The sequence below is a fragment of the Plectrocnemia conspersa genome, unplaced genomic scaffold (assembly GCF_051122295.1).
Source record: "Plectrocnemia conspersa isolate PC_06_02 unplaced genomic scaffold, ASM5112229v1 ptg000012l, whole genome shotgun sequence".
NCBI classification, from domain to species: Eukaryota; Metazoa; Arthropoda; class Insecta; order Trichoptera; family Polycentropodidae; genus Plectrocnemia; species Plectrocnemia conspersa.
Genome location: NW_028277176.1, coordinates 12,400,236 through 12,421,685, shown reverse-complemented (window position 1 = coordinate 12,421,685; position 21,450 = coordinate 12,400,236). Strand labels below are relative to the sequence as shown.

The 21,450-nt window shown below is 29.6% G+C and overlaps 1 protein-coding gene across 1 annotated transcript in view; it reads left to right on the top strand.

Moving 5' to 3' along the window:
* spidey (hydroxysteroid 17-beta dehydrogenase 12 spidey) overlaps positions 1–18,517 on the top strand; it is a 32,321-nt gene extending 13,804 nt beyond the window's left edge. The window contains exons 2-6 of the mRNA XM_088200054.1: positions 4,093–4,139; positions 7,331–7,406; positions 7,484–7,652; positions 17,740–17,908; positions 17,986–18,517. Of these exons, the coding sequence (XP_088056180.1) occupies positions 4,093–4,139; positions 7,331–7,406; positions 7,484–7,652; positions 17,740–17,908; positions 17,986–18,321 (797 nt within the window). The 3' untranslated portion in view covers positions 18,322–18,517. The remainder of the gene's footprint in view (positions 1–4,092; positions 4,140–7,330; positions 7,407–7,483; positions 7,653–17,739; positions 17,909–17,985) is intronic.
* The last annotated feature ends 2,933 nt before the right edge of the window (positions 18,518–21,450 follow it).

The following is a 21,450-nucleotide window of genomic DNA, read 5'->3' as shown; positions in this document are numbered from 1 at the left end:
TATGATACATTAAAATCAGTTGAAAAAGTGATGTAATGTTAATTGGGCACCACTCGTGCCGCCTGTTGTCACTGACAATATGTAACATCTGCCATCGAGTTTAACAGAGGTCGCCAACCGTAATACGCGTGCATAATTCATACGACACCATTTTTTAAATACATAATGCGTGTTTGCTTCACGTTTTTTCCGATTGGGCCCAAAACTATCCCATTCTAGTTATCGACGAGCATAAACATATATGTATAATGACGCATAATGCTATATCTCCTCCAGCATAACAATACCATTACCTATATAACGGCACAATACGCACAATGCGTAATAAAATATGTAGGGTCGTCTCCCGGGGCGCAACCCCGGGGTTAAATCAGCCAATGTCTTCCAATCGCTCCTTCTGATGGAGAAGCGAGGAGTTTTCGACAAAAAGTGGCCGCCCCTATCTCACGTACCCCCGGGGTTAACCTGACAATACCATAAAGTATAATAACAAATATCGCGCTCTCGGCCATTATGGATATTGGAAAATGGACCGGAAAATGCGCGAGGACCGACCCGCAGTGAGTGAACTAATAAAATAAAACATGTTCGAATGGGTGTAAATAAATCTGACGCCTTGGTTAGATCGTGAGATTTAATGTCATGAAGGAATTGTGTTTCAATCTAAAGGTTCAATGGTTGGTACGTATGCTTTATACATACTTAGTTTATGTAGACCACAAGATCATTAATAAAAATCCACAAAAAATAAGTTTTTCTCTGCTTTGTTTCACGGTAATATTTGAGCATTAAGTGGAAGATTAAACATATATTTTATATCATATTCTAATGTTGCAATCAAGTTTAATCTAATGTTTTTTACCTCTGCATTTACCGCCGTACAACGAGTACCGTTGTGGTCATTCGCTATCAGCTGAGAGAGGAGAAAGTAGGAGGCTGCCATTATGGACCAGATCTGTTCTTGACCAAATAACATTTCGGCACACATTTAGAAAGCCTTTCACCGTCAAAATGCGACCTATTTTCTTACATATTGCAACCGGAGTTTATTTATCGGTGCAAATTGATTAATATTGCATGAATATTTTTAATTATATTATTTACCAATTTTACTTTAATTATTTACAAGCATAAGTCAAATGTTTTGCTTAATATAAATATTGTCGATAAGCTATTAAAATATAATATAATATATAATATCTACTTATTCTGGTATGAAGATATTGAAATTAAACTTGATTTCAAGCTTCTTTTTATATTCTGAAAATCATACTAGTTAAAAGTTAATGTTATATTTCTACAAAAAACTCATTTTATAAAATAAATATATAATTATCTTTGAAAAGCTTTAATGTTGTTAAAATTAATGTCAAATAATCACAAGTAATATTTATGATGTGGCATCAAATAAATGGCAATTTTATTTTAGTATAAGCGATTAAAATAATTATGTTGTATATTAATAAATGTTTTTATAATTTATATTGATATATCAGTTATTAATTAAAAATACGATAAAGCACGTAGTCAAGAAAATAAAAATGCAGTTTAGATTAGGGTTTCTGTCGCAAAAAAGTAGATTATCGATAATTTTGTGAAAGTTGATCAAAATGATACATTATAATTTACGAGCACTAACCTTAAATAAGCTATAATTCTACACAAGCGAGGAGAGAGAGAGAGAGAGTTACTAAGTAATAATTTTAAATGGTCAAGTGTGATGCAAAATACTTATACTACAATAGTTAATGTCGCCTTGAAAACGATGTTTTATTATACGATTATTTTAATTGCAATAATGATTCAAATCATTAAATATTTTTAATCGCTATAAAAACATGCAACAGTTGTTTATTTATTTTAATTACATAAGTATAGATCTTATGTAAAATATCCATTTTTTTTATCTCAAATGGTATTGTATTAACTAAAGTTAAAAAATTATAAAATGCTTTTATACTTATATTTATTCGTTTTGCGGTTAAAAGAACCTTTCCATCTTGTCATTCGGGTCATTTTCGGTATCCCACATTAGAAAGCTTTCCGGTGTTTGACGGTTTATCCGCGAAATGGGCATCATCTACCGGAAAATCCGTAAAGGTCCCGCCACCGGATCCGGATTTCAAAAGATGTACTATCACAAATTTCTCTCTCGCTTCTGGAATTTGTCAACGCGTCGCGTTACGTTAAAATTGGCCGTCGATTTATTAATTTAAATTCGGCACCCAATTAACTGAATACGGTATCGAAATGAAATTTTCACTCGGCCAAAATTAATTTTCCTCATTTCGCTCATAATGGAAGTCGAGAAAATTTCAATGAAAATTTGCACAGCGAGATTTGATATATTTTGTCGCTTCGTTAGCTTTTTCTGGGGGTGGTAAGAGGTTGACTATTAATTATGCATGTTTTTTTTAATATATTTTAATCATGCATTATAAAAATATAGATGTGGTGCTGTGTTTATATCTAATTATTTTTCGATTTTCCCCAATATATTTATAAAAATATAATATTTGCGGAAGTTAATTTTTAATTTATTATTTATATGATAGTATATATTATATATTATATCATATAAATAAAAATATAGCTTTAAATTAAATTGTTTTATAAGCTCAAAATCAAAATAAAATTTAGCTTTGAACATTCACTATGATTTTTTTACCTAAATTAGAAATTTAATTAGGGGAAGGAATTCAATAATAATGAATACAAAATACAATTTTGAGGCAATAGTAAAATAAACTTAGGTTAAAATCATAGATTCTTGAAACAGAGTATGTTATGGTGCATTATTTAATTTGGAGTAAAGCAGCCAATGTCTTCCAATCGCTCCTTCTGATGGAGAAGCGAGAAGTTTTCGACAAAAAGTATGAAACTGAATGCGAAGATGCGTGGCGTCTGAAGTTTGATCGAATTCTCTTGATCAAATTCCAAGTTAGAGAGCTCTTGAAGATCTGATGCTTTAAAATCTAATGTATATTTAAGAATGAATCCCAGTAGAAGTGTTTTTTGGAACGTCTTAGAGAGTTTTTTAGACGAAATGTTTTAGTGGAAGTGATTATTATTTGCCCGCGTTACCGTATTTATTACTATAGCTCTATATGAGATTTTGCTGTCCGCCTCTTTACGGTGCGACGATTAATTACAGAAGGGTGGCGAATTTTTTTAAAATAAACTTTTGTTGGCCAATAAACAGATTACAAACGGCCGTTTGGAGAGCAAATCCAAATGCACGCACTCTCATTTATCAAAGCTAAGAATATAATAATTATTTTGAATTTATTGTGTGTACCTTGTATTTTAAGCTGTTAATGTTTCTCACTGCGGTGTCCTATTTAAGCAAAGAAGCTTTATTTCGGGTCAAATTATCATTTTTTATGATTCGTTATATTGCTTAAAAAAACATTTTATTGTTTCAAATAAAAGTATATTATCATATAAACTAAAACAAAATATGAATTAAAATATATGGTAATGGTTAATGTTTGTTTACCCTAATCCCAAGAATCGAATATTCTAGTTATAAGAAAACAACATCGTGTTTTCTTTAATTTTAAGATACATATTCTATTAACTATGTCAAAATTAACATGGAAATAAAAATACACCTGATTGGTTAGACGTTTTTTAATATTTTTATGTTACACATTTTTTAAATTATTGCCAAATTTTTGAATCATTATTTTTGAGTAAATCTTGAAGAAACTCGAAAACAGTAAAATGTCCAATGAACTGATTAAAACGTGGATAAGAAAAAACAGAACATAAACAGTAATAAATTAAGAAAACTGAACTAATGATTTTAAAATTTATTTTTAATATTTCATTAGGGATTTCACGTTTTTAAGAAGTTCTTAACGTTTCATAATTAAAAAATAATTAGGAAACACCTTTTTTAATTATGAATATTTTATTATATAATATTTTGTATATATTTTTATATAATATCTAATATAAAAAAGCTACTACTTTTATAGTGTAAAAAAAGAACAGGCAAATAAAAAGTGACAAAAAAGATAGTGTTAAATTAAATATTTAACGACATCTATACGTGAGTGAGTTTATTAATTTATTTTTTTCTTTCAGTTATAACTGGCTCAACAGATGGCATCGGCAAAGCATATGCTAGAGCTGTAAGTATAATATACAATTCGTTTTATTTATTTCATAGATTCGGCAATAAAAAGTAATCAATTTAAAGCAACAAGTTGTATATTTATATAAAAAAATAACCAGTTTTTACATGTATTCATAATAAATTAAACTGAAAAATATATATATCGAGAGAAAAATCACCCAAAAGAAATAAAAATAATTCGATACATTACACTCCTCGGATGGAGAGAATTTATTTAATTTTTTTGACCCCCCGTGCGTATTTTCCTCCATTGTCTTTACGACTCTCGTTTAATGGTTTCTCTTTACATTTTATTTCTATTTTGTTACCATTCGCCGGACGTTTACGATATCGACGGACGCTTTCTCAAAATTTATTACGTTAGTATGAAATAAGTGAAGATGGGGTGTGGGTGGACAAATCAAGCCCCTAATAAACCTTCGAGGGTTGGTGTTTCTCCCTCTCGGCACGTAATTAAATACGTCTCGCCTGATTAGTTCATTATCTTCCATTGGCCAAGTCCACTTACCCTGGCCAGTGGTGGTACACGGATGCCTTCGATTTTTGGTCTAAGATGGTTCCTCCAGACGTGATCCTCTTTTGGCGGAAAATCTCGTTAAGGACCGGCCCTTGTGCGGTTTTCAAACTTCTTATTGCCATTGCTTCTGGAGGGAAGGTAGAAGCTTTTAATTGCCCCGCTAACAAAGAATTCCGCCAAGTTGGAAAATAAACAAACCGATTTCACGTTCCGTTACACATTTTTTTAATTTACGTCCTTTGATAATTACCTAAGTCGATTTTCATTATTTTTTTATATTGTAAGGATTCCCTAGAGAAATTGTACTTGTGGGGCATCTAAATTAATTACGCAGACTCACATTATCATGTCTTTATACGTAAACAGTTTTTGATTTTTTTATTATTTAATAAAATAATAGTATTATTAAAAAAATAGGGATTAAAATAATTTATTTAAAACTCAATAAGAAATAATATTTAATATTAATAAAAACATAGTAATATAAATATATATCCTCCATATTTTTATATTAAAAAAATAAGCTTTAAAATTTACGATGCCAGAAATGGATCAGCTGACTAAGAAACTATACCAATTTGTTTCAATAGTGCTTAGACATATTAAAAAATTGGGAAGGCTTGGACACAAGGTATATGGTATATGGAAATTAACATATCAGCGCCTATCTGCATATTCTAAGATTCGCTTTTTCTTGATCATTTGATAACCGTGGATGAGAAACGGGCGTTGTACGTTAACAATCTTCATAGAATCGCCCACTCTTTTTTTTTGTGTATGGTGGAATTTCAAAGGGGTTTGCTTCTAAACTTTCCCAAACAATAACGGCAAGCTTATATTGAGAACAGCTAGATAAATTTGCACGAGGAAGTAAAAAAGGCCTGTAATTGTCAACAGACTGTTGTCTTACAAAACGACAATGCACGTCCCAATGTGGCAAACTTAACTTCTATAAAATCAAGGAACTTGGTTAGAAGGTTTTATTTTATTCACTTAAACCTCAGACCTTGCTCTTTCCGGCTACTATTTATTTCGATCGATGAAACATTTAGACAAAATAAATATAAAATACTGACGATGTAAAAAAGGGGCTATCGAAATATTTTAAATTAAAGCCGCAAATAGTGTATGCCAATGGAATTAAAAATACCCGAGAGGTAGTATTCATTAATTCATTAATTTTTTTTGTATATAACTAATATTTCTTTCTTAATATTAAAATATACACTTTTTACTATGTGTAGTGAATTTATATATTATCTAATCAATTATTTATATTATACACTGTTTCAAAAGCTCTCTTTCATATTTCAGAAATATTGCTTAAATGATTTTCTTTGTGTTATAACTGATCACTCATAATGTGTCAAACGTATCGTTACTATATTTTTATTTTTTTTAACCGAGGGCTAGATTTATTTTATCCAATAATTTTTTTGAATATCAATATTCAGAAAAAAAATATTTAATGATTGGTTGAAAGTGTTTCTAAATATTTTTAATATACAAAACAATAGCTCCTGAACAGCAGCTGTTATAAAAATAAGCAAATCTGTTAAAGAAAAGCATGCTTTATTATACTTTTTAATTAGATACATTGCTCAAATGTTTATATTGTTCTTGTTTAATAATAAAACAGTTTTTTTCATTGTAATATTATATTAAATTTGGCTGTATTTTGTTTCAATTAAAAAAACATTACACAAGACAAACTCGATACTTTTACAAGAATGTCAATTTGCTTTTCTGAAAATTTCCGCAATTCTCGAGAAGTAATTAATTTATTTGCCAAGAATTCCCGAAATGGAATTTCAGATCTAGAGGCTCTCAATAAAAACGTAAACACGACAACGTATATACTACGTCAAAAATATGATTTATTTGAGATTTAATGAAAATCTATTGACAATCATACAAATTCAAGGAGCGTCTTTCGTTTTTTTACTGCACTTTAATAATATTTTAATAGCAAATAAAGTTATAATAACTTTATCTAAATAAGGAAATGAATATTGAGTTTTACTTTTTCAGTTGTATTTACATAATATATAATATAAATGATTAAAAATATTCTACGCAATTTAATTAAATTATTTTCTGAAAATAAAATCGCAAGGAGTTTGCTTATAAATAATTAGTGAATTTTATGAATTTATTTAATTTTATTGTAATCAAGCACTTTTTAAAAAATATTTCTTAATTGATGAAACACTTCAACTATAATTAATGTTTGTTATTATAAGTATATATACATTTAATTGGATCTCGTAAAATATTTGTTTGTTTTTTTAACACGTTTCAATTTGGCAAAATCGTTTCAGGCTTCGCCCATTACTTCCATTGGACAAATAAAGCCTCATTTACAGGACCGTGCCATTTTAATTTGACTCTTGATTGTTGTTAATAGTCTCTCTTTTTCTCTCTCGCTTTCGCTTAGGTAGTAGATTAGTCGAATTGGACGAATTTTACTCGTTTTTCGCAGAGAAAGACACAGCATCTCAATTAAAATAATACGTCTAGAGATTTAGCTCGTTGCTTTTTCGTCTCGCAACAATTAACACGGGCATTTTGGCTCTGATCGAATAATTTAACGAGATAATTACTATTTGCCATCTTCAACTCTGACCTACTATTGTAGGTAATTATATTTAATTTTGTTTTATTTTTAGTTGGCCAAAAAAGGGATCGACATAATCTTGGTTAGCAGAACGCAGCAAAAATTAGAAGATGTAGCCGCTGAAATAGGTGATTATATTTTTTAATGTGAAAGACAAGTCGAATTGGGAGTAATAAATTATGTTTTATTTATTTATTTACATTAGAACAAGAATTCAGCGTCAAGACCAAGATCATCATTGCTGATTTCACGGAAAATCCGAATGTTTACGATCACATCGAAAAACAAATCCTTGGACTTGAAGTAGGAATACTTATAAACAATGTTGGAGTCTCTTATCCATATCCTGACCACTTTTTGGACGTACCAGATAGGTAAGATTAAATATATTAAATTATGTTTCTATTACTATAATGTATAATGAATTCAACTTGATTTTGGAATTGAACACCAACGACTCTTCGTTCCGTCTATTTTGTGATTTTGTAGAGTGCCTTAATAAATCCGAAATGGCAGTATATGCCTCTGATGGATTTGAAGCACATATTGTTTTGACAAAAAGGCGGCTAAAGTAGCTTAGCTCCGAAGGATGATGTTTGACAGATGACCAGTTTTCGTTATGAAAGTGCATTATGCCAATGCTAGGCCCGACTTCCTACCTGGGTTGTCTCGAATAACAGCTGCGATCGAATTAACAGCAGTGAAGCTACCAATAGTCATTACTTATATTTTTTTGGTCTGATATTTCTGGCATAGGAAGCAGAGAAATTTATTTTGTTCATGCTTATTTATTTAAAATAATAATTGACCGTGCTTTAATTAAATAGGAATGCATGTAGGAGGTCCTTAATATGCACATCTGGAATTAAATTTTTTTATTAGGTATCTCTTATCACTCATTGATAGTTATGTGCAATATTTTGATGCATATCAGTAAACTTATAAATTACCATATTTGTTAAATCGCCAGGCAGTTAAACAAAAAACATAAAAATAAGATGGCTTGTTACGCAACCCAAAAATAAAAATCTTGTTAATGTTATTGCCGTTAAATTTGATCCCTTTCATAGAGTTTTGGTCGTAAATTTTATAACGGTCGTGTATCACGCGGAAATGTCACGACGTAAATCGATTGTGCTTTTTGGCAAAAAGTTGTTAAACTTTCGGCTCGGGGGCGTCCCTTTATGTTAGTGAAAAAGATTAGAGTTCTCAATTAAATAGGTCTGAGGTCCCTCAAGGGGCTCGTATTGTTCCCAGTTTGACGAGCTTTTCCGTGAGCAGATGGGCCTAAATGGGGCTTGTTCAAGTTTTTGGATAATAAAATTCGAATTACACGTGTTGTTGCTAATTTTGTCGTACAAAGTTTTTTATTAGCGATTTTCACGGAGCATAATTTAGCGATGATGTGATTCTAGTGTTGAGATAAAATAATTTAATTATATCAACAAGTAATACAATTAGGAAATAATTAATATAGTATATGTACTATAACAAAATTTTCAAGGATTACGTAATATTTTTTTCTTAACACGTGTCAATCTTATTATTTTTAGTGTGAAATATTAATTTAACACAAGAAAGTTTTGCTGATTATAAACAATTTTTAACGTTAATTAAAATATCTTAAAAATGCGAAAAAGCAACATTAGTGCTCGAACGCGATATAATTTACCAGAAAAATAAATTTGCCGATTACATAAGAGATTGTAATTGTAATGCAAGTCCTTTTTATTGTAATTGTCTTAACATACAGAAATACAGGGCTTTTTTAAACAAAAAAGGTGCCAAAATTTACTTCTTGTCAAGCATTTTATTAAAAAAACCATTTAAATTGAATTTAAAGCAGCTTTTCCTATACCATGAAGCGCATAAAAAATCAAACAAAATTTATATAAGAGATTTATTTATTTCAAAATTTATTAATATGAGAGTATTGGTCAAAGTATATATAAATCGAATTTTGATCATATGGAGAGCGCAAAAACAATTATCACTTCTCAGAAGTCAAAAATTCACGTCAAAAGCAATAAAATCGTGTCGGCGCCGTCGCAGTGGGAACGCTCGGTAACGAGCGTTCCCACTGCGATGGCACCGACACGATTTTATTGCTTTTGACGTGGATTTTTGACTTCTGAGAAGGGATAATTGTTTTTTTCGCTCTCCTATTGGTCAAAATTTGGTTTAGATGTTCTTCATTTGATTCTTACTCGTTTAAAATCGTAGTATTGTAAAAAGAGTCATAAATTAAACTGCAGCTTATTATTTTTCCATATTTTATATCCATACTTTACATAGCTTTTTATCATACCAATATTTCCATATTTTCTGTCGTCGTTTTTGTTATTGTTTTGGTCCTTTTTTATGGCATCAATGATTAAGAATCATGTTTAAATTTTAAGTTAGCCTTTAATACCTGCACTACACTCACTGGAAGTTGGCCAAGGTTGGCCAAGGACGGAGAATATAGTGGGTTACTTCGGTCGAGTGCGGTCTAAAATCTCTCGGAAGTTGTCCGAGGTTACGTGGGGGTAATTCAGTCGTCAATTGTCGGCAAACGGACCAAAGTCAGAGCTGCCTTTTTGAGCGCGAGCGGTGAGATACTTCCCCTTTCGCTCTCTCGCGTGTTAAGTGACGATAGTGAGAAAGTTAATGATATGGTTTTTCGCAAGCTGAGATAGAACGAGTAATTTAGTTCAATGCGCGTAGGCGTCCTATGGTGAACACGTACGTCGAGCGCTGCATCGTGGTCACGTGGTCAAGTTATAATAGCATATGCTTATCGGGAACTTCAACAGACTCTTACTGACATTTTTGAATATTTTAGGGCACCAAAAGGGATTAAATATATTTTTGATAGTATATTATTTTAACAAATATCATTATTATATTTTTTTCATATAAAATTAAATAATTAAAAAAATTTAAGTGGTACTTGATTTGGTTAAAAAATCGTAATTTTTCTAGATCACTTTATATAAATGTCACAACATAACGAATTCTTATTTAGAATCGATGGCGACAAACTATAGGATAGTCACAGATGTTGTTCGTATTCTGAAGTATCATTTTTATGCCTTATGGCATTTTGCAAAAGCCGAAAAAGATTTTGTGTAAATTGAATATTTACGACTGAAAAGTTTTCACTGATATTGTATTGGTGAGTGCCCACACAAACTTATTAAAATGACAATTTAAAAATTGCGATTATTTGGTACATTTTTCGATCGCGCGCAAATATACTGTACGTGATAAAAGCCGTCGCGCCGTCCAGACGTCATTCATGGCCGCCGTACGGACGGCATGTGAAATTTCTGGCAGTGTGGTCGCTTCCTCGAAGTCGAAGGTCTCGGCCGACTTCAGTTGTAACTTCGCTTCGGACAACTTCCAGAGAGTGTAGTGCAGACATTACACTAAAAAATAAGTAAAATGACAATAATGACGTTATATTTACGTAAAAGTAAAGAAATGAAATGTTACGCAGATTGTCAATGTTTTTTAAATATTCAAAATTTTGTAAAAATAGGTGCCGGAACGCCGTTCCACAGTATTACTTGACAAAAAAGCACTGTAAAGATATATCAATAAGCAACGCAATATACTGATATAAAAGCTCAAAAAATTTAAAATAGTAATTAAAATCTTGACACCAAATAGTACACGTAATTAAAGTTTGCAGTAAAAATATTTTATAATAATTCAAAACGATGTGATATATATTTTCTAGATATTTTATTTCATATTATATTTTGGATATATACCTAATTCTCACGTCAATAAGATTTCATAAAGCGTATGATGTAGGAATTCCAATAAATTCCAGAATCTCAATCCGACACGCCAGGCCGTATATGATATTTTACAAAATATATATCCTTTGCTTAATTTTTTAAATTCTATTCTCATAATATACAAAATATATTTGACAAGCTAAGATGCAAAGCTAGTAAAATATTATTTTTTATTAGATTGGTAATATTTGTGTTTTTGATAAGGTTCGTATGATAGTGATTTCTAATCTTGATTCGTTTCTTCTGTACCAAAGAAGAAATCGCTGTAAAAAAATTGTTATCTGCTTTATGTTAATGACGTTATAAACACGTTATAAAATATGACAAAATGGCGTCGAGAAAGTTTAAGTTAAGAAAAAGTGACTTTCCAGACGAAGAAGCAAGTGAAAGGTTATCAATTGTCATTGAACTCGATTGAATAATTTGATAGGCGTTTAACGATTAATGCATTTTATAAACAATGTAAGAAATATTCAAAACGGTGTCCATGTTTGATATGTATTTTAAGTATCTAGGCTCTTTAACGACCTAGACATGGTAAATAAGCCGTGAGACTAGAATCTTAATTTTTTTGCAATTCAGATATGCTCAATGTATCAATAGGTAGGTTCTACTTAGAAAGCTTTTGATATATTATACATTGAAGAGCTTTTAATGTATATATTTTTATAGTTATTAATTTTCTGTAACATATAGTTTTCAGCTATGAATAATAAAATATTTTAAGTTAAATGAGTCTAAATATATGTTTACTATACTGAGAGTATCTACACGAGATTGGGGCGAGGTGATTAAAAGTTTGTTCGTGATAAAAAAATTCTGGCCAGTTCGTGTTACATGTAAAAATATAAAGAGGTCGGCGAGTCTGAATCCGAAACGGATACCATGACATCGTGTATTTCTGTAAAATAACCAAATGGTCAGCTAAAAATTTAGTATTTATTACAGTATTTGACATATGTTACTTTATATCGTTTTAATGTTTATTTATATTTACAAAAATATTTATATATACAAACGTGACAGTATTTTTTATTGTTTTATATCAATCGATTATTTTTGTATTTGTGCTTTAAATTACACTTACAAAAACAGGGCGTTTGATATTATTTAAAAGGTTTTTAATGCGTTCGGTCCATTCGTTCGAAATTAATTCCAAATTCGTTATTTTAGCACAAATACGTATACATATAGTGGACGAATTATGAGAAAATTCAGTAGGCCGTTCCGATTTGAATAAATGTCTCGTCTTTCGGCTCTCGTTTAAGGGTATGATTTGTAAACAGGATTAAACTTTTTAATTCCGAATCCGGAAAGGGTAGTTCCGAAGTAGGGTTTTGTTTGGCACAAATTTACCCTCACACCACCCAACACGAGAACTCCCTACCAATCGTCTGCGGAAAACAAAACGAACGCGTGGGAAAAAGGCGCCCGGGACACATTTGCGCCCCCGGGCGGGGGGCGGAGATGTCGTATAAATCAATTTGAGACGCACTTCGAACGCATCGACGTTCAGAAACATTGCAATGGGGTTGGAAATTGAGACAAGAGAAATGTATTTACGTGATGGCTGAGTGTACGAACATTGAAACGGGAGCGATGGTCTCATTTGTTGGTTTATGAGATTTTTTGGGGAATTATGGTAGGATTTTATATAGTAAATCATAAATTATTATTTGCACCGAAAAACTACGAAGCTCCTACCTCTTACATTATTTATAGTAGACTTTTATATAAATAAATACTATATTTTGTATTGGACTTTTCTTTAAAGTTAAATTGCTAATCTAAGATTATTCTACAGCAATAATACGATTAATTTGTAATGCTTAAAAATTACTCTTTTATTTAATTTGTAGCATTAAACCAAATATATATATTATGAGTAATTTTAAGCATATAACGCGAGTTCTTATTAGCTTAATTTTTTAATAACTGTTTTATACGTAACAGTATTAAATACTGAATATTTTAAATGTAAATTTATTGCTTATATTATTAATAAAAAACGTTTTCATTTCATCTTGCAACTTTAAATTTTTAAAATCATTTTGCCTATTCATAAAGCTTAAAATAACTTCTATTTGTAAGTAGCAGTTCCTTATCTTGTACTAAAGTAATTGGTCACTAAAATAAGGGTTTACCGCGGGCATTTTAAACACCAAATTATATGTTCAACACATATGTAAGTATGACTTGGTAAATTGTGCTACTTCACTCTGACTTTCTTATCTTCTTCCAAGTATACCAGCGTAACGTACTTATGAATCCGTGACTAATACCTGGAAGACTTATTATTATGTAATTTTATTTTAGATTTAAAAACATTGAGGTCCATATGGGATTCGAACCCAGGTCTTTCAGGTCAATAGTCAGCGACTTATAACACTCCTCTATCATGCTGGTATTAATTTTGGTCTAGTAGAGTACACTCGGGATAAGGTTGCCGGTTTGTTATTGTGTACGTGTACATGTATATGAGAGGGAGAAGCGATGTAGCGTGTACTTCGTTGTCTCGTTTTCTCTTTTAAGGACAGTCGCTGATTCGTCAACGCTGGTATTCGTCATTAAAGTGCAGTGTGGCACAGAAGTTCGATCTTCTCTAGTGATTTATTTTAAATAATTTTGTGTTGATATTGGTTTAACCCAGATATGCCCACTGTCCCATGGGTAGGTCACTAAGCTCGTGCCACTGTTTTTTATTTATAAATTAAATTTTAAGAGAACAAAATTTCTTGGGCATATCTGAGCTTATTGATATCAAGGCTTCAAATATACACTGTAAGTTATTCGTTCTCTTACCCGTGGATTAAAATATTTTAATTATTTTTCCATTAATGCGTACGTTGTTGGTTTTTTTACACTATTCTCTGTAAGGCTTAAAAAAGTTATTATTCTTATCGTTGAGCCAATGATAATTTTTAAATTTATTCAATGGATTCTAATGATTTAATAGAGTCGTCAAGCCATTAAACAATCTGCGAATATTTTCTTTCCCCATTTTATATCTTTTTGCTTTTGAAGAATAGCTAAAGATTTCATTATTTTTTTGACTAGTGAAAGATTTTGAATTTTGCAAATATTTAATTAATGACATCAATGTCTGGTTTTTTCGATTATAAAATATATTTTTAATTGTCCATTGAAATTTCCAACTTATTTCAGATGTATGTATGTTAAATAAACATATATTTTCTTTTAAAATAAAAAAAATTAAATATTCTGAGCGAAATTGTTTTGAGTCACACAGTTCACGTACACAATAACAAACCGGAATCCTTATCCCGAGCGTACTCTATCTTACAACCAGAGATTCTTGCGTCCCTCAAATCCTGGTAAAAGAGACAAAAAACATGTCCTTGAGATTCATATGATTTATGACTCTTGTTTGCTTATAAATAAAATCATATTAAAAAAATATTTTTAATAATATTTGTATGTAAAAAAAGCATACATATTAAATAATAAGTTATTATTTTATTATTTAACTTTAACATACAAATCAGTAATTCTTGAATTACATATATCATAAAACTTAAAGTTCATATTTTATTTTTGCTATGCCAAAAAAGGTTTTTAGAATAACCAATATTTCTAACCAATTTTTCTTGAATTTTAAATTCTTAAACTATATTAACAACGTGCTAATTTAAACCATCCGTTCTTTTATCAGAACTAACGTTTGTCAAACCAATAAACCGTTCTTGAACTTCACATTTATAATCAAAACGTAAAACTGTGATTTTGTCATTTCATTAATAATAACAGCAGCGAAAATTGCTAAATTTACTTTATTTTGAATATGATCTTTAATCACATCTGAAATTGCTTAAATTATATCATTTTGTATAGATGGGGAAGTACCACCAAAATGTTGCAGTATTTATATGATTATCCAAAACATAATTATATTCTCGAAGTGCCTTAAATAATTCAATTTAATAATTCAACCTTTGTTTACGGAATGATTCGTTGTGACCGCGGAAAGGTTGTTCTTGTTTTTTTTATTTATATATTTTTATTGACTTGTTCATTATGTCGACTTATATCAGCTTTTCGTCGAGTGGCAATCATTATTTGCTTGAAAACAATTCTATTTTTAATTTTCATTATTGATTTATTTTATTGCCTATTAGTAATTAGCTTTTAAAATGAACAGTTGCGAAACCTAAAAAAATAATCTCTCTTACGTTGAGGAAGATTATTTGTGATTATGTTTGTAAATATAACAAGACAAGCAATATTTCTAGATTCCCTTGCTAATTATGAAAAAAAATAGTATTTTTTTAATACATAGAAAATATTTTCTGTAATATATAAATTGTGGTTCTACGTTAGTATATTTTTAATTATTATTTACCATACTTCTTTTCGCCACTATTTGCCCAAGATGTTTTAGTTTAATGGTTGTAACTATATCATTAGCGTATGCACATCGTTAAAATGTTTTATAAACTATCTGGCATGCTAATTAAAAGTTTTTAAAAATAGTCTTTAATACAAGGTTATGTATTAATGTTGCTATCAACATAGACACTTTTAATTAACATGCCAATATTGTTTTGCACTAATTTAAACCTGTTTTGATTTTAAAAACATTTATCACCAAGTTTTGTAAGTTAACTATAGCATTTGTGCCGTCTAGATTTGTTTTCACTGATGTAATGTTAGGGGTTTAAAAGCTAGCTGCATCATATTTCAGCCCACTTAAAGTCAATGAATAAATGATATACCTTAACACTATAGTCTGTCACATGATATGTATTTAGTATGACATGGAAATATTTGGTCAAAACCACATTGATACTTTCCTATTATTGCTCTATCATATATTTGTACGCATAATATTGCCTATTTGGAATATTTGTATATGTAACTCAAAAAGGGAATATTTTTACGTGCCATTTTAAAAGTATCGACCATCAATCTATCACTTCTTTGTCTCCATACAAAATGTTGCGTGTTACTCGGCATTTCATTGCGAAAGCACAGTATAATACAAATAAATTATCAAACAATTGTATTACTCGAAATAATGCTTCTCGTTCGCCCGTTTCAAATATTTATGCGATAACGTTGCGAAAGAGTGTTAATATTTCAAATGTTGTTGTTTCTCTTTGTTCTCTTCTGGACCGAAGGGCCAAAACACTTTAAAACTCAACAAAAAAGCAATATATCCTTTAATTTTTGGAAAATATACTTGATAGTCGGCAGCGATTTTATTTTCTAACGCTTTTTTGACTGCATACATAGTGAAATAAAATATATATACAATTAAAAATTTTGGTTTATTTGTATTATTTTTTAAGCTTTTCTCTAGTGTTTCTAATTCATATTTATTGGGAAACGTGTCTCTAAGTCTACGAGCAAAACAGTTGCTAATATGTATCATATGTTTCAAGTTTTAAAAGTTATTTTTGACTTATAAATAATATTTTATACTACTTTTTATATTACTAGACAATTAGTATATTATTTGGAAATTAACACGCATGGTATAAATCTTATTAAAATATTTTTTTAATTTGAATTAAGCTGTTTTCGTAAAAAAAAATCAGTTCAAACTCATCTAACAAGATCTGTTTTATGGGTTGAAATTATTCATTTTATTACGAGACGTTTGTTCGACTAAAAAAATTTGCGATATTCAATTTTTATGTAATTTTCTGCTGTCAATATAATTTTTTTCAATTTGGTGCATTTAAGCTTATTAAAATTACAAAAAAAAAGTATAGATCAGGCTCTTCAAACACACACAATAACATACAGTAAAGGTTTTTAAAAAAAACTATGAAAGAATCCATGAAATATTTTTTTTGACTTAAGAGATATTTCAGCTTTGCTTAACTTTAAAGATGTTAAAAAATAAAAATAAAATGATCAAGAATTAGCGTTCATTGAATAGCTATGAAATAAAATACAGCATCAAATAACTGTTAAAATTAGATCTCATAAAAAAATCCCAAAAAATAGAGAGATTATATAAATAATTGTGATGATATTGAATACATGTTAATTAAATTTAAATACGTAAGTAATTTGTCTTTTTCCTTTCATCGACTTTAATTAATTGCCTTACCTTCGTTACAAGGACAGTTGCTTAATACATTTAAATTTAATTCTTATTTCATGTTTATGTCTCAATGACACTATAAGAGCATCCATAACAGATATGTAAATAATTCAACACAAAATATCATCTATAGTTAGGTCTTTAAGGATACGATATATCTAAAAACATAACGCGGACAAAACTGAGTACGAAGTAATAAATATAAATAAAAAATAGATAGACATTTCTATAATAATCATAAAAAAACACAATTGATGTTTTTGGCGTGATAACTGATAAGTTAATATTTTAACCACCGTCTTTGGGTATATGGATTTTTTACATTTTTGTGACTGCAAAGATCTTTTGTGATGGATGGTTTGCGTGAAAGTTAATATCAGAGAGTTGACAGCCTATTAATCACGATTATCATCATTATATATTATACATACATAGGTTGCACCTACATATAAGTAAAGGTATAATAAATTATATTATATAGGCTGATCCACCAAAAAGTTCTTAGTTTAGTTCATAATATTAAATTCATTTTTTCAAACAATTTTTAATATAAAAATAGCAACACACATAAACTTAAAAAAGTTTTTTTTTTGTTAACAGAGATGTGCTCTTCGATCAGATAATCAAAGCCAACGTCGTAGCCGTCACAAAGATGTGCGCTATGGTTATGCCTCAGATGGTTGAAAGAAAGAAGGGAATCGTCATCAACCTTTCGTCTTTATCTGCTTGGATGCCGGCTCCTACGTTCGCTGTGTATGCAGCATCCAAGGTAAGGATTATGGTGCTCAGTGCAGAGTTACATATATTTTTGATTGCAGAATAACTAATCTTATGATTTTCGTTTAGCTTTACGTCGATAAACTCACCGTCGATTTGGCAGCATCTTACGAAAGCAAAGGTCTGATCGTCCAAAGCATCGTACCAGGACCAGTAGCCACCAAAATGGCCAAGATCTATCGAGCCACTTGGATGGCACCTACCCCCGAAGATTATGTAACAGCCGCATTGAACAGTTGCGGAAAAAGCAACTACACTCCTGCTTATGGACCTCATAAAATTTTATTGGCAGCTATATCAGCTCTGGAATGGCTTTCGCCCTCATTCACCGTCTATATGTTCATCAAGACCACAGATAACATCAGGAAGAGGGCTTTGAAGAAGATCGCCGCTGGCAGGGCGTGATCCTATCCTTAGATACTACTTCTAAAATTGCATTGTGATAAAGAGCTTTTTTTGATATACTTTTTTATTATTTATTTTATTATATACAAAAATTATCATTGCAAAGTTAGCCATAATTTTTATAAATTAAAGAGCTTGTTTTATCACTTTACTAACTTCCCAATGATGTATTTTAAAATATATTTTTTGCATGTTATTTTTATTTTATTTTTTATATGAATTTAATTGATCACGGACTGTAATTTTCATGTATTTGTTATTATGCTAATTATTTTAAAACTAGTTGTAAATTATTATTAGTAAAAGGAATCGAGGCCCACCTCTTCCTTATCAACGGTGTAAGTTACCAAAACGCCTAGATTAATGAAAATATTATTAAATAATTATATTATTAAGATCTTCTACTATTTCTTCTCAACTTATCTCAATAAAAAATAATTTTACACATTTTAAACTTCAGTAACATTTCTAATATTATCAAATAAATATTTTTATAAATACAAAAAACATGCCTTCAAGAATTTTAGTAATGTAAATTAAATAATTTTAAATAGTCATAATTTAATGTTTAAATACGTGTATATTTATAAAATAATTAGCATTTAATAATATATATACATGGAATTTTTAGTAATGAAAATATTCATACAAATGGTGAGTATATAATATAAATATTTTGATTGAGATCACTAGTTATTTGTCTATTTTTGTTAAATCACAGTTGTTTTTTTATTGAAAATAAAGTTTTCTATAATATAAATAAAGTTTTTAATTTGTAAAAAAAAAAATATGTTAAGCAGTATTTTTTCTAATCTATGTGCCACGCAAATTTAGGGTTTATTGTACACGAAAGAGAATATTTACATATTTTTCCATCAAATATACAAACACGTTTTATTTAATATCATAATTGCCACTTTATTTCACATTATTTACTCATTAAAATCTCATTTTCCCAAACGATTCAATGGATAAAATTATTTAGTGAGTGCTCAAAATCGCGAAATATAACTATGATAACCAAAACGCCCGACCCTAATCGTATTATTATAATGCGCGTATAATTAATTGAATCGGATTAGAATATATCTAAAATTGAAAGCCAACAATATAATGTGAATTCCGAACTAATTAAATTAGAGCTTTAATCTTTATCCAGGGTCCTAAACGATCCGTTTAAGCTCAGCACCTCGTTGAATCAGTTTTTGGTTTTGATTTTTTAAAATTAAATAAAAATAAAAATCTTTATTTTACTTTAGACGTTCATTTGACAGTTCTATCGTTACTACAATTGTAGTTTAAGCGGTCTTGCCGCCGGGGCTTCGCCTTTTAGTTGGTCTGATTTGAATAAGTAGCGGCATCCCTTAGACGTCACAAAGTTCACTTATAATTAATCAATAATGGTCGTAGCATTATGAACATGTTGTTGTGATAATAAACATTGTTTTAAAGAGCTTAAATTAGCAGCAACCAGAAACACGGCGTCTTTACCAATACAGCAATCATCTGCAACAAGGCTCTTAAATATAAAATCTAGGGAAGCATGCAAATTTTCACTGGTGAAATTTAATTAATTTTAGTCACTAAGAATATCAAGGAAACAAGTATAAATAGACTAGCACAGTTGACCTAAAAATAGCAGCCAGAATGGCATATGAAAATGTCACGTCGCTACTGATTATCATGAAGATTTTGTGACTGACAAATACATATATTTTCTGTTTTATAGTATAGAATATATATGTTCGTAATTTTAATCAAAATCACCACATTGCTTCTTACTTGAAATACACGAGAATAACCTAAACTTGCGTTAGACAGAGCTTTTGCCGAATTAACGGAGCTTTGGAGCCGGAAATAAGCGCTTTCAGTTTGATTGCTTAATATGTTTATGCCTTGAACATCCAAGTGCTTAACTCAATCTTAGAGATGACTTAAAGACTACTACAACGTAGAACCGTGGCGAGAATAGACGCACTACGTATACATAATAAATTATACGGTTACATTTTAACCGTAAAAATATTTAATAAAACTTTGTAATTGATAGCTATGAATAAACCTTAAAAGAAAGTCATTATCATTGTGAAACAGCGGCTTAAAAACTTACTAAAACCATGTAAAATAAATCTATGTTAATAATTTTTTTTACTCTAAAAATTTATATAAGTAATACAGATTTTATTATTAAAAAGTTAAGTACTTGAGCTTACACAATCATAATACTTTTGCGATTATTTACTTTAATAGATATTTTTACTAAAGTAAAAACTGCAACATTGAATTTTTATTGGGTTTTTCGATCCATCTTATTTATTTTCTTTGATCTCATTTTTTTTATTAATAATTACTGGAAATTTAGAGTCGTCGCAATTTAATATATATTTGCCATGATAAGGTATGAACTTTATTTTTAGTTACAACCTTTATGAGCACGTAAAAATGCCATTATTGAAAAATAATTAAAATTATGAGTAAAAAGACATTTTTTTAATGAAAAAGTGTATATATAAACTTTTATATGAATTTAAACAAATATAAATCTCAGTAAAACTAATTATTAATCGCAGTAAAAACTTATTTTAAAGTTAAGATTAATGTTTTTTTAAAGCTTAACTTTCTGGAGTTATACCTAAATATTCTACAAAACTTTTATCATATGCGAGTCTCAAGGTACATTTTTTCTGTACATCCTGCTTGTTATGATTTGCTTAATATTTTTTGTCTCGATCTTTCTTTCTGCAAAACTTTTAAAAATGGTTATTGATAGATGAAATATTAAATTTAAATTTTATGTAACATACCTACAAATAAGACTGAAAATAACAAGGGTGGTAAGCCCTATACTTCGCACTGCAATGGATAAGAAATCTTAACGCCATAATTTTAACTTAAACCAATCTTATGAGATTCAAATTCACGCAAAGTATTATTTATGATTTTCAACTTGTTATCATAAGCTTTCAAAAGGCATAGGTAGTGAAAATCTAAATATCGATATTTTTGAAACACTGTTATGTCTGTCCTTATTGATTAATTTGCTAGTAAAAAGTCGTTATATTTTAATAAATATATTTAATAATTAAAAAAATATGTGAGTTACATATATTATATTAGGTTAACGAATTC